The 12927-nt window shown below is 38.4% G+C and overlaps 1 protein-coding gene and 1 pseudogene across 3 annotated transcripts; one reads left to right on the forward strand and one right to left on the reverse strand.

Annotated features, from left to right (window-relative positions):
- Nucleotides 1-6767: 6767 nt before the first annotated feature.
- SIG4 (sigma factor 4) lies at nucleotides 6768-10320 on the forward strand. Of its 2 annotated transcripts, XM_088967794.1 has the most exons (5): nucleotides 6773-7414; nucleotides 8371-8601; nucleotides 8679-8819; nucleotides 9620-9820; nucleotides 9978-10320. In XM_088967794.1, exons 1-5 carry the CDS (start codon nucleotides 6899-6901, stop codon nucleotides 10254-10256), a joined length of 1368 nt encoding a protein of 455 aa, XP_088823920.1. In that variant the 5' UTR covers nucleotides 6773-6898; the 3' UTR covers nucleotides 10257-10320. The 2 variants fall into 2 exon arrangements, with proteins under 2 accessions (XP_088823921.1, XP_088823920.1); XM_088967795.1 differs by lacking the exon at nucleotides 9620-9820 and having other exon boundaries at nucleotides 6768-7414.
- Nucleotides 10321-10960: 640 nt separating this feature from the next.
- On the reverse strand, nucleotides 10961-12927 carry LOC148872376 (phospholipase A1-Igamma3, chloroplastic pseudogene; annotated as a pseudogene). The gene has a single exon (XR_016106661.1). The product of XR_016106661.1 is annotated as a phospholipase A1-Igamma3, chloroplastic pseudogene (transcript).

The raw sequence follows: 12927 nt of genomic DNA on the forward strand, positions 1-12927 counted from the left end.
GTGTTTTGTATTATTTTATATTGTATATATTTGTATTTATACTCTTTCTAAACTGAGCTGAAATGTTTTCCATGCACAACTGCAATTTTTCAGAGGACAAAATCTGTTCTCGTTTTATAGCTTTAGTCTGCCTATCCCGCACCAAGCTTGCTCATTATTAGGTTGATCTAATACAGCATGTGCCATATAAACATATACATACAAGAGGAATGCTTACAGAGTATGGAACACCTATGAAAGAATTGGGTACATGTTTTATATTACTTCCATTTTCTTCTTTTTGGGACCTCAAGACTCAAGAGGCAATTGAATTAAGAACCCATTTGGAAGGCCTTCAGTGTTGATTGAGCTACATTGACCGAGTGTCCTTTAGGGAGGGTTTTCATGCAGCGGTTTCTGGCATTGCAAAGTAGGTCCCAAAGAGAAAGCTGTAAGCCATGTTTAATGAAAAGCCCATAAAGCCAAAAGTACACTTCCATGACCCAAGAAATCAACTTTTCCGTCAAGCTATTTTTAATAGCTTTTCCGAAGCAATTGAAGTCAACACAGCTCAATCAATGTTGAAATCCTCTCAAATGGGTCCTGAGCCCTTTTGAAGAAGTTTCCAAAACTAGTTTCTTTGGAAAGTTAATTTCTCAGCTCAATCTAAGCAATTTTTTTTTTTTTTTTTTTTTAATTTATGAGGTTTTCACCAAACATAACTTCACTGCTTTCCATTGGAAGCCTGCCTTGCAAGCTTACACTGCTAGAACCTAGAAGCCACTGCATGAAGGCCCTCCCAAACAGTCTCTTAAGACTCGGGGGCCACAGCTAAATGAGAGATATTAACAAGGATTTGTCTCATCACCCTTGGGACCTATTAACTTCTCTAGATCAAAATTAGGAATCTATATGGATGTTTGCGTTCTATGCATTCAAAGCACAATCACAGAAAATACGAAAAATCGTCTTACTTTTAGTCTATGTCAGTCTGGGCCAATACAACGCAAGTTGATTTGTTTACATTGCGAGAATGGATTCTTTAACTGATTAGGTTCTGTGTTTTATCTCTTCATATTAGATGGTTTTCCACATGAAAAATCCCATTGTCTCATCTTTCCAATTTGTTTACTTTTAACTTCATCGGATTGTTTGGCTTATAATTTCTCTACATTATACTTTAAAATTTTCAATCGTACTTTTCAAACAACTGAGACTTGAAAGAAGAATCTCTTACCATAATTTCATCAAGCCTCATCTCATTCTGTTCAATAATGCAGCAACAGTGTCGACCACCATGATAAGGATCAGGATCACATATAGCACCATATCTATATAACTCTGCATCACATTGTCTCTTGCAATCCGCATTTTATAGACATGGTCCTAATAAGAAGTGACAACCAATATTGACACCTGTTTCTTTGGGTCCTGCATTCACAAAGAAGATATAATTTTAGAATCATAAAAAAAAAAAAAAAAAACAAAAATTCAACATATTTTCCCATGAAATGAAGTATATAAGTACGGAGATATTCTCAATGTAAAGCTTTAAAGGCTGTTCGAACGGACTTTGCCCTGACTGAAGCTGAATTCATTTCTCTCTCCCTCTCCATCGCTAGATCATCTGGTTAAGATGGAATATTAGGATTTCAATATCTAGATAATTTCGATGGTTTTGAATAAATAACAGAATTCCATAAAAAGATTATCCATTATCCCAACTATATGGGGTTGGTTGCATGATTCTTGTTTTACTATTCATCTCAGAATAAAAAAACACATCAGGATCCAAGATTATGAGAGTTTGGCAAAAGATTTAGTATTGACTATTATATTCATGCAACCCTCCTTTATCTGGGCTAGGACTGGTGGTGTAAGAGAAACTCATGTTGGTAGAGTTAGGGCCCGTTTTGCAAGTCTTTTTGAGAAGATCTTCTTGTAGCTCTAACATTCAAAAGATACATTGAGCTTTTGACATAAGATCTAGGTAGCCCGACGACTATTTGGCAAACGAGCATCTTTTCATGCATTGCTTCGAGCCTTTCTGTGCAAGATTAAAACGCGAGAAGAATCATTTGTAGATTCCCGAAATCAGCCCAAAATGGACTTCTCACGTCTTCCCGACTTGTAAACAGCCGAAAAACCGCATGAAATGACACGCCAAACAGGCTTTTAATCTCTCTAAAATAGCAAATTGAAGAAAATGAAAATGTAAAAAACGAAGTATCCTACTAGCTACTAACCAAAATATTTTAGAGAACAAGCAGAGAAAGTCAGGCAGAGAATGAGAATAACAAGGACTGTAAGCTTGGAGAAGTCCATTCTCCTCTCTCTATCCAAAGGCAATAGTGTCATGAAGTAAATCTGTGTGGGTGTGTCTTCACATTCCTCTAAGGTGATGCATTTATAATGGTGAACACGCAAGAAAGGATAAATTCCATGATTTCTTTCAACTCTTGCATTTTTATTCCTAAACATGGAATTACACAAACAGAAATGCATCTCTTGAGGCTATACTTGATTTGACAGAGAATAAGAGAAACAGAAAGTTTAAAGCGGCTTTCCCTCATGGAAATCACATCTTCATTAACTCTTTCTAAACTCTCTTCCTGCATCTCGCCTCTCTTATCCAAATAAAGACTCAAATATCGTCCAGCCTAGAGATCCTATCATGAAATTACGTGGCTCCAATGTGGTTTCAGGACCTCTGAAACCGACTCTCCCATTTCATATTAAATGACTGAAACAATTAGGAAAGCTTTGCAACGTCCAGACAATGTATGAAAATGTACAATATTGAAGAGACTTATAATAAGTTTGATATGTCCAGTATTCTGTTGGTTGAAGTTATTTGCATCAGAAGATCAAGCTTTTGCTTTTCCAATTCCTCGTATTTGGCATTTGTAGTTTGCAACTTTTAGGGCTAAGCAATATCCCCATAGAGAATCAGTATAGATCAAGAGTGCAGCCTGGGCGGGTCTAACCTGAGCTCAGACCTGCCCAATCTATAATTAATTTTATATGGGCTGGACTTGGATGTTCAGTCTTTGGATTGGGCCTTGAGCCAAAAGTCTGGACTTTTTTATTTTTTGGGTCAGGCCTGGCCTAACCCTTAGGTAGTTGAATCTGACCTGAGCCTGGTCTGATTATATATGCATATATAAATACATATTTATATGCATACATGCATAAACTATAGATATATGCTTGAATAAATATACACATATACATTTATATCAAATTTAAGTGTAGGTTGATTGACCAAACTGAGCCCAGCCCAGACTCGAGCTCACTCAATTGCATCAAATTTCAGAGTGGGACTGACACTAGGCTTGGGTCTTAGACCCAATTCTTAGGGATGGGCCCAGGTTAAGCTTAAACCTAGCCCAACCTACTCAACTTGCATCCCTAGTAAAGATGAAATAAACAGCTAGTAAAGACTCCCATTCATTCCGATCTCTTTGCTGAAGTTATATGTCTTATTGCAATGCAATTTCATCTACACCACTACGAATGCTTGAGAGTGAAAATGGAATGCATATTCTAGTCTACTTTGCTTTTGTATTATGCAATATGTATGCATGTTTTTTTTTTTTTAATTTTTATTATTTTCTGGTATTAATGATGCAGTTTCAATCAAGGTTTTTAAAATCGATTCGGAGAACAAACTAGTCAGGGGTCTGATTCCCGGGCCAAATGGTCCGACCGTTTGAGCCGAATGGTCAGTCCGTTCTAACAAAAAATTAAAAAATTAAAAAAATGGTCAAAACCGTTGAACAGTTTGAACGATTCAACTGCATGGATCAGCGGTTTACTGACCAAATCAAAGTTTTTTTTTTGTAAATATCCGATTTTGAAGAAAAGTGGAACTGATCACCTGACCGATTCCCAGTTTTTCCGGTCTGGTCTGGTTTTAAAAACCATGGTAGACCCAATCAGTGGATTAGTGACAGGGTGCATACATGGCAACAGGCCATCTCCTAAAAGCAAAAACTCTATGAACTCAATATATTTATAGCATTATTATATTATTATGCTTATATGTGTCAATTTAATGAAGGCTAAAAGTATCCGTCAATTAATAATTGGGTCAATTTTGGGTCTGCCATCATAGACCCCATATCTATGAGGTCTGGTTCAAAACTTTTTCTGCACATTTAGTTATTGGGTTGGGACCAAGTTTATCTTGACCCGGACCAGACTCAACCATTTTCTCGCTAGCAGGCCAGATCCGAACTACTGACGGCATTAATCTTATTTCAGAGCTCAGAACCAAAAGTTATGAGAGAGAGAGAGAAGGGATACAGACTTTTGTGATGATGCCTCGGTCTTTCACTTACTAAGCCCCTCATACGAGTTGTTGCTTTTTAAACTTTGAATGGGTGGTGGCCCAGAAGATGCTTAATTAATACGAGCCAAATTTAACTAAGTAGTGCTTGTTTCTTCTCGCTTTTCATGTGTTTTCAACTTCTCTTCACGTATTTGGTATCCTTGGAGTTTCTTGCATGATCAAATGAAGTTAGAACAAACACAAATGCTATGAATGTGATTTAAGAGAACTTTCCTATTTAAGGCTACTTCTACCAGTAGTAAATTGCTCTTCATCTCCACCATCTAGGTCGTTGATATGGGTTGATTTAATTCTCTGTTCCAAATTTCATATTATTTCAGAATAATTGAGGGCAGCTGATGATACAGTTATACATTGTGAATTTGTGATTCCAATTTTCAAAGATTAAAACCACAATTCACAAATGGATGAGATATTGGAGGTAACCAAAGCCAAGTTTCTTGCTCGTTATTTTCTTGGTGGACATCAAATGCCATTAGAACTTCTTTTTCCATGGTAAGAATGAGAATGATAAATCTGTTTAATTATAGTTTTTTGTGCTTATTCCCTACTTTTATGAATTAGATTTGTGTTTTGCATTATGGGCCCAGGTAATTGCTTTGTACCATTAACACAACTTTTGCATACAACATTGACCTGGTTTTCTGAACTTTTGTAAATTGCATGACTGATTAAAGCACACCTGCACTTTTTGAAAGATATGTTCTTGAATTTATCTACAGGCTTCAACAGTAGGATTTTCAATCACATTATTTTACAAATCAGTAGTTTTATCAACATATTTTAGAGGTCTATAACTAACCATAACATGCATTTTAGGTGAGATATATGATCACAGAGTACTATATTGGATTATCACTGCAATTTGAGCTAACAGATAGATAGGGAGGACAAGGAACTGGACAAAAACTGCCGTATTAAAAGCCACTGTTTTAAAAACCGACCAGAGGCTGAACCGTTTTGCTTCCGGGGCACAGGTCACCAGTTCGACCAGCCGGGTCAAATGGTTCAGACCATGCCATGTCATTGCATGTATGTGTATAAGTATATATATTTGTATATATTATATATGTGTATATGTGCGTACATATGTGTATAAATATATATTTTAGCAATAAATAATGTATAAATATGTTATATGTATTATTTTATATTTAATTTATAATTTTTAATTCAGTTTTTAATTTTTTTATTTATAAAAATATTAAAAATTGTAAATTAAGGCTAAAAAATGGATTATTTCATGAAAATAGCGGGGAAAGGCGTCTATGACTCCTTGAGACACTTAGATCTCGAAAAGTTACACAAAATAAAAAAAGATAAAACATCTCAATCAAACATTAAAGTGCAAAATTATGGCTTCCGAAAATTTTGCATGAATTAAATGTGCAATTCGTGACTCAGTCACCAGGTCGAATGGGTCAACAGTTCAACCGACTAGATCGAATGATTAATTCTTAACCAAGTCAATGATTTTTGACCACCTGATGGGTCTTGAATGAACCAGACCTAGAATCCTGACTGGATGACAATTCGATCGACCAAGTCAACGGCGAATTGAAAAACATTGTTAAAAGCTGGTGCTCCTCTAGGTCAGATTGCACAATGTTGAGGGACAGACTGCAATTCTTTGTACCAGATGATTGGAAGAGGGCTTTTAGTAATTGTTAATTGTTGTGTCTCTAGCATATAGTTTAAAAAATGGCTTACAACCATCCCAACTTTGTTCCAACCTCAAACTTTGATATAACTATCACATTTTATTTTTAATTTTGATCATAATACATGAATTAATATATTCTATTGAATTGAAAGATGATTTGCATTACATTTTAAAATTGTAATGAAAGAAAAAGATTTATTTGATTGTTTGCAAGCATTCTATTCAACCATCAGCTTAGTCTAATTTACCTTATATTTTGTAGGCTTCTGCCTTTTCATATCTTGCATGGCTGTTTGAATTCTATCTCCGGCGTCAAGTTTATATTAGCAAAACACTGATCCAGTTTTGCATGCAACAATAGTAAATGTAAAGTAAAAACCCATGCAGCCACAATTTTTGAGTCCTGAACTAACTAGCTCAAAAATTGGAAATTATTTTTTATTGCATGGATTAAATTTGAAAATGAGGTGAGAAATTTGGTCTACAGTAAGGGATTTTGGTACAGTCCCTAATAATTTCCAATGGATTAAATTATTTTTGGGAATTGTTCAATCCACCTTAATAAATCTTAACTCTACTGTTCAACCCACCCTAATAATTTCCAATAAACCCAGTTCAAAAAATAAAAAACCCAAAATCCAAGGATAAAAAATCCAAGCCCCAATTTCGGGCTGGGTCGGTTCGCGCTCGGGTTGGGCCCACCCAATTTGCACCCTACAATTTGGTGTGAGCGACCCAATTGCATGCACAAGCGTGGAGGGAATAGAAGGTAGAGTTCCCCTTATCTTCTGGAGCATTGTCGCGATGCGCTGAAAATATCTTGAAATCTGTTTGAGCTGAGAGTCTGAGACTCAACACTGAAATCTTCGAACTATCTCAGCACAATATCTTTCTTCACGTCTATGGCTACTATATGCTCTTCCTCCTCAAACCATTCTCCATCCCTCCCCACTGTCTCTCTCTACTCCATTCCCACCAAATCATCTTCAGTCCGAACTCTGCAACCCTTGCAGTATCCTCCATCATTCTCTTCTGCTACTCCATCTTCCAAGCCTGGTGGTCTCGGCCTAGCCTCTGACGACTCGCTTGCTGTAGCGGCTGCAGCTGAAGCAGTTGCTCTCGCAAGTGCTGCAGCTCAGGCTGCTAGAGATGCTGCTCCTTCGGCATTGGCGCTCACTGAGTGCCAATTTGGTGGGAACAATATGTTGGCAGGAAATTTTGATCGAGTATCTGATTGGGCTGATTGGACCAGAGTAGGGGGAGCTGCAAGGAGTAGGAGAAAGAAACGCAGTAAGGCTTTGGAATTATCTGCAGGTGTGGATTTAAGCAATAATTGCATGGAAAGTTGTTCATTTAGGCCTTCTCGGTCTATGTATCTAACACCTAAAGAAGAGGCTGAGTTTTCTCTGTATCTCAAGGTACAGTACAGTTTCTAATTTCTGTTTACATCACTCTAAGGCCATGTGTATATCTATCTATCCGCGTGTGGTTTGCCCACAGTCTATACATCTATTCATCTACAATGTGAGCTTGAAGGGTCGTCATTCACTTTTGTTTTGGATTTTACCTTAGTTTTCTTCAGGTCTTATTTTACTTCATTTCAAGCGAACAAAAATAAGTCAAAAGCTGAAACAAAAACAAATCAAAATTTGCACTCCTATTTTTGCACCAGTGGGATGAAATTGCACAGCAAACAAACCAGGATATATATGAAAAAAAAAAAAAAACAGGAGGGCAAGGAAAAAAAAGGAAAAAGTGAAATGCATTACTAACCTGGGCCTGGGGCTATAACTTGCTCTTGCTGCTTGTAGAAAGAGAGATTTTTGTTTCTGAGAAGGGAAAAGTTCTCTGAATGAATAAGAAAATTTTGTCGACCAAATATTCTTCTTGTGTTTTTCTATTTTCTTTCACCATATGGTTCAAATTATTCCTACATGACCCAAAATATATAAAGACATTATCCATGTTGTGAACTCATTTTTCTTTCTTAGAAATTCTTTCTTCAAATCAAAGTTTTTAATCAAATTGTGTCCTTAATGCTGTGCTCAAACTTTTGTCAAAGTCTTGTCTGTTTCACAGCAAAATAGCTGGAAAAATTTTCTTTCTGTATAAGTTCAGTTATATTTTTTTTTGGCTTTTATGACAAAAAAAATGTTTTCTGTCCCTTTTACATTGAAATAAAGACAGCCCAAATAGGGAAAAGAAAATCTAGCAGGATAGGAAACTGAACTGAAATTCCTTGGTTTCCCGGTTATTCTGGATCAGAGTCAGTCCTATCAGAATTTGAAATACCAAGTACACAAGAATATGCACATTCCATAAAGCTCATCTGTTCCTGAATTTTGATACTAGGAGTTATTGCTATGATTAACAGGAGGAAGCAAGATTAGAAGCAGCCAGGACAAGACTTAGGGAGACCAATGAGCATGAGCCAACCTCGTCTCAATGGGCTGAAGCAGCAGGAATGAAGGGAGCAACTCTAGACAAGATGTTATGTCAAGCAAGAGAGTCTAGAGAAAGGATTGTTTTCAGCTACCGGAGACTCATCTTCTCAATTGCCAGTGGTTATCAAGGCAAGGGATTAAGCCTGCAAGATCTCATCCAGGTCCCAACTAATGCACATTGCTGTTTTACTTTGCTTCTTAAATCAGTAGTAGCATTAATGCTGTTTCATGATACTAGGAGGGAAGCATTGGACTTCTTCGAGGGGCGGAGAGGTTTGATCCAAGAAAAGGATATAAGCTATCAACATATGTCTACTGGTGGATCAAGCAGGCTATTATCAGAGCTATAGCAAGCAAATCCAGAATGGTCAGGTTGCCGGTATGAAACTACACTTGAGATGTATGTCTCCCCAAAACCAAAAGGATTTCATCTTCTTATTGACTCCCCATACCCAGTAACACACAATTGAGCTTGATAGAATCTTGAAAGGTGGTTCATCTTTGAGATATACAAGCGAGTCAATTTTTGAATGGGAAAAGGTTGGGGCCTGGGGGGGGGGGTGGCTATTTGCTGGGCTGGGATAATACAGAGTATAGGAGATATTAGGCTGAGCTGGGCCCAGCCACTATCCCTGACATACAGGCCCAAACTTGTTCTATGGCAGGTCCAAGAACTGTCAACCCATGAAATCATCTAAAGGATCATTGATCCAGGCCTTAGAGTCCAAATGAATTTTTCATAATGGACTAATTGATCTATCTCATGGCCTTACAAATTGGTCTAGTCAATTTAGAAACATCCTTATTTTCATTAATGACTTGCTTAAATTATCATGTCAAAGAGATTGCTAGTTACTGAAATTCACTCAGACACAGACATAGATCAATGGGTCACAGCATAGCTGGAAGATACTGTGCTATTTTTATGTTATCAGTCTAATCAATCACCTGAAATCACTACAACATTCTAAAACGGCCTATAAAGATGTCATCAGAATGAACCCTGAGACTAGTTGAATATGGTTATCCACTTATTGTTAATTCTTCCCATCTTGATGATTAAATCCCTGTTTCTAATTGAGGTGTTTTCAGCTGACCAAATCAAGATCTGTGAAATAAGTTTGTGGGTTGTTCTTAGGATGGTAATTAGTGAATGCATGGTTAGTTTGTCATGTGTAGGGAAGCGTGTCTGAGATGATGGCAAAGATTGCAGAAGCTAACACTGTTTTAAGCACGAGGTTAGGAAGAGTACCCACATATGATGAGATTGCAGACATGCTTGGCATTTGTGTTTCAACTGTATCGCTCCTTTGCGAGAGAAGTAGACCACCAATGTCGGTAGATCGCACTTACTCTGACCATGGATGTATGAAACTACAGGTTCATCATCTTTGCTTAACCACTTTGCTTACCCATTTAATACTCTTGTTGTACTTGGAGCAGTATTAACAAATAAATTATTAGGACTATTTGATGGGTTCTAGAGATCAGGAGAAAGTAATTGTCATACTCATTGATTTAAATTTGTATGGTGAAGGAGATCATATCAGGGCCAGAGGAGACAACGCCAGAGACCATGGTGAATAGACAGCTAATGAAGCAGGAAGCAGAGAGGCTCCTCAAGATGCTTGGTGAAAGAGAGGCAAACATCTTGAGATTGTACTTTGGACTAAATGGAGAGACGCCTTGTTCATTTGAGGAGATAGGAAGATTGTTAAACCTTTCCAGGGAGAGGGTTCGACAGATCTATTATATTGCTCTAGCAAAGCTACAGCAATCGAATACCATCGACGATCTTAGATTGTATTTCTTGTAGATGCTTTACTCTCAAAGTGTTGTAAATGAAGAAAAATTTTAGAAGGGAAAGCATATTATGGAAACCTCCCTGTTCCCTTTTTCCTTATCCAAAAGCTTTAGCACAACTCTGTTATACCAAAGTATGTTCTATAATATTTGTTTTTCAAAAGAATACTTTGAAAAAAGAAAGAAAGAAAGAAAGAAAGAAAGAAAGAATTCTCCACTATGACAGACAGGATTCAAAATTCACGGTGATCCTTTTGGTCTCTAGATATTTCTAACTGATTTCACATACCATTCTCCCAATCCATGAACAGGTTCTTCTCTGCTTCCGAAAAATTAGTTCTTGCCTATCAATTTCAGTTCCGGGTGTGGTTCTTTCTGAAATTTTAGCCTGTGATTTGTTGTACAAAATTCAACATGGAAATTGGACTAGCTCAAAAGCAAATTGAACAAGTCAGCTCGTAGGACTGGCCAGGCCTGGACCCTGGCTAAACCCCCTATCATAGCTCATAGGTTCTGAGCCCGGCCCATCTTGGCCCACGATCACCCCTACCAATAACAATAGTAAATCTAGGCTGTTTATTGAACATTTGAACTTGGGTTTGTTCATAAATAGCCCAACCCATCCACCAAACTTACCGTATGGGCTATGGCCCCCAAATTTTCTGTTTTTTTTTTTTGGAATTTAAAACTAAAAAATATATTAAACATAAGATTATTTACACTCATTCACAACAAATTTATTTTCTTTTTATTAGGAAGCTGAATCTACCATCCCTTTATAGAAGATTGGCATCTTTTACACCAATCCGTGCATCGCACTGGTTTTTTCTAGTATAACAATAAAACCAAGTAGAAATGAAAGTTAGGAGATATAAACTGTTCAGAGGTCAGAATGAAATTACAGTTTCTCCACCGGTGAATTGAAGACCTTGAGAACCTGTTCAACATGGTAGGCGGTGTCAGGTGGGTGAGCCTCCATCCGGGGTCTCTCCGGCAAGACCCACCGGCCGTCGGAGCTCCTCACCATCCCCTTGTTCTCATCCTGAAGCCAGTGAGGCGGCACACCATAATCTTCCCTTAAGAAGTCAGAGCTCTTGTTAACAAGCGCAATGTCTCTCTTGTTTGCCAAGCAGAAGCGGCGTCCTTTGCCATGATATCCGTCCACAAGGTGCAGATGAGCTTCCAAATTGTGTGCACAAGACAGATCAAACGTGGACTTCAAAAATGGCGAATTCGTATGATCCAGAGCAATCTCCACACCCACATGGGCGTAACTCCATGGGAACGAGATAACCTTTTCTATGTACTTCTGAAATTGAGATTTCTCGTTTGCAATCACACCAGGCACAGTGGGCACCTTATCATGCACATTGATCACTCTGAGTACCTTAATCCCGAGCTCATCGCACATCTCCTTGAACTTCAAATTTCCGACTCTGGGTCCTGAGAAGGAGAACACAGTTATTGGAATTCTAGTCCGACTGTGCCCATTACGTCGAACGTCGAGTTTCATCTCTGCAACATCGTAAGCGCTTAGTAAAGCTAAAGCGGCCCCAAGGCTATGGCCTGTGATTGTAATACTCAATTCATCTCCTTTGTATCTTTCCACCAATCTCTTAATTTCAGCTAGAGCCTGTTCTCGAGCAGAGAACGTGCAATAATTGCACCCTTGTTTCTTAGTAGTGTATAAGTCTAAGAAGCCTGATTCGATCTTGATCGACGGATCGCCACCGAAGCAGGCTGGACGAAGAATGTCTTTGAGATCATGGATCCATTCAAGGTAAGTCACTGTGCCTCTCCATGCAATAACGATGTCACGTCGCCCTGAGCGCTCGATCTCTTTCTCGTCGGTGGCAACGGCGACGTAGCCCATCCAGTTTGCGTGGGGGCTCCACACTTTGCTGATCTTTGCTTTCTGGAAGAAGTTGGGAAGGCTGATGTTGGAGGTTGCGTAGAGGTATCGACTGATCTGGTAGCCCAGATTGGCCATGTGGAGTCTTTCGAAGAAATGGGCACCGTGGAATTTACAGGTCCCACAGTACTTGGAATGAGGATTGAAGTCGAACGAATCGTATGAGGCCTGAGCAAATTCGCCATATCGGATGATCTCCTTGCGAAGGACAGGATCCATGGGATCTAAGAGTCCTTCCCAGTCGTTACACCCCTGAATTTCCTGCCAAACATCTCTGAGTGGTTTCTCTTCTTCTACGTGTTCGACGACTGCTTTCTCATCCCAAATGGAGATCAAGCTTGAAACTGATGAACATTTCAGTAATGTTCTTGGCTTTGGTGAACTGGGTAGGATTAGATGTTTTGGGGATTTGCAGAGGTTATTCCGTCTTGGCAAAATGTTGGGAGAAAATGGTGGGAGACACTTCGGGTTACTGCAAGAGTACAGGAAGACAGAAGCCATGAGGTGTTTCATTGATTTGTAAATATTAAGGCACAGGCACAACAAATATATAACGAGAGAGAAAGAGAAGGACAGTTGATCGGCAACGTGGTTCTGTTATCTACCATGAAAATAGTCGCCATGAAGCAAAGCTTTTTTCTCACTTTTGGGAGGATTATGGAAACTTGTGAATGATTGAATGTGAGAATTAATGGGTAAGAATGGGGAGATATTTTTAAGACCAAAGCTTTAGTTATATGGTGATTGTTCTCTGAGAACTTGCTTTTCTTGC

Source organism: Nelumbo lutea, chromosome 2 (genome assembly GCF_056320005.1).
Source record: "Nelumbo lutea isolate HS-2025 chromosome 2, American lotus-T2T, whole genome shotgun sequence".
NCBI classification, from domain to species: domain Eukaryota; kingdom Viridiplantae; phylum Streptophyta; class Magnoliopsida; order Proteales; family Nelumbonaceae; genus Nelumbo; species Nelumbo lutea.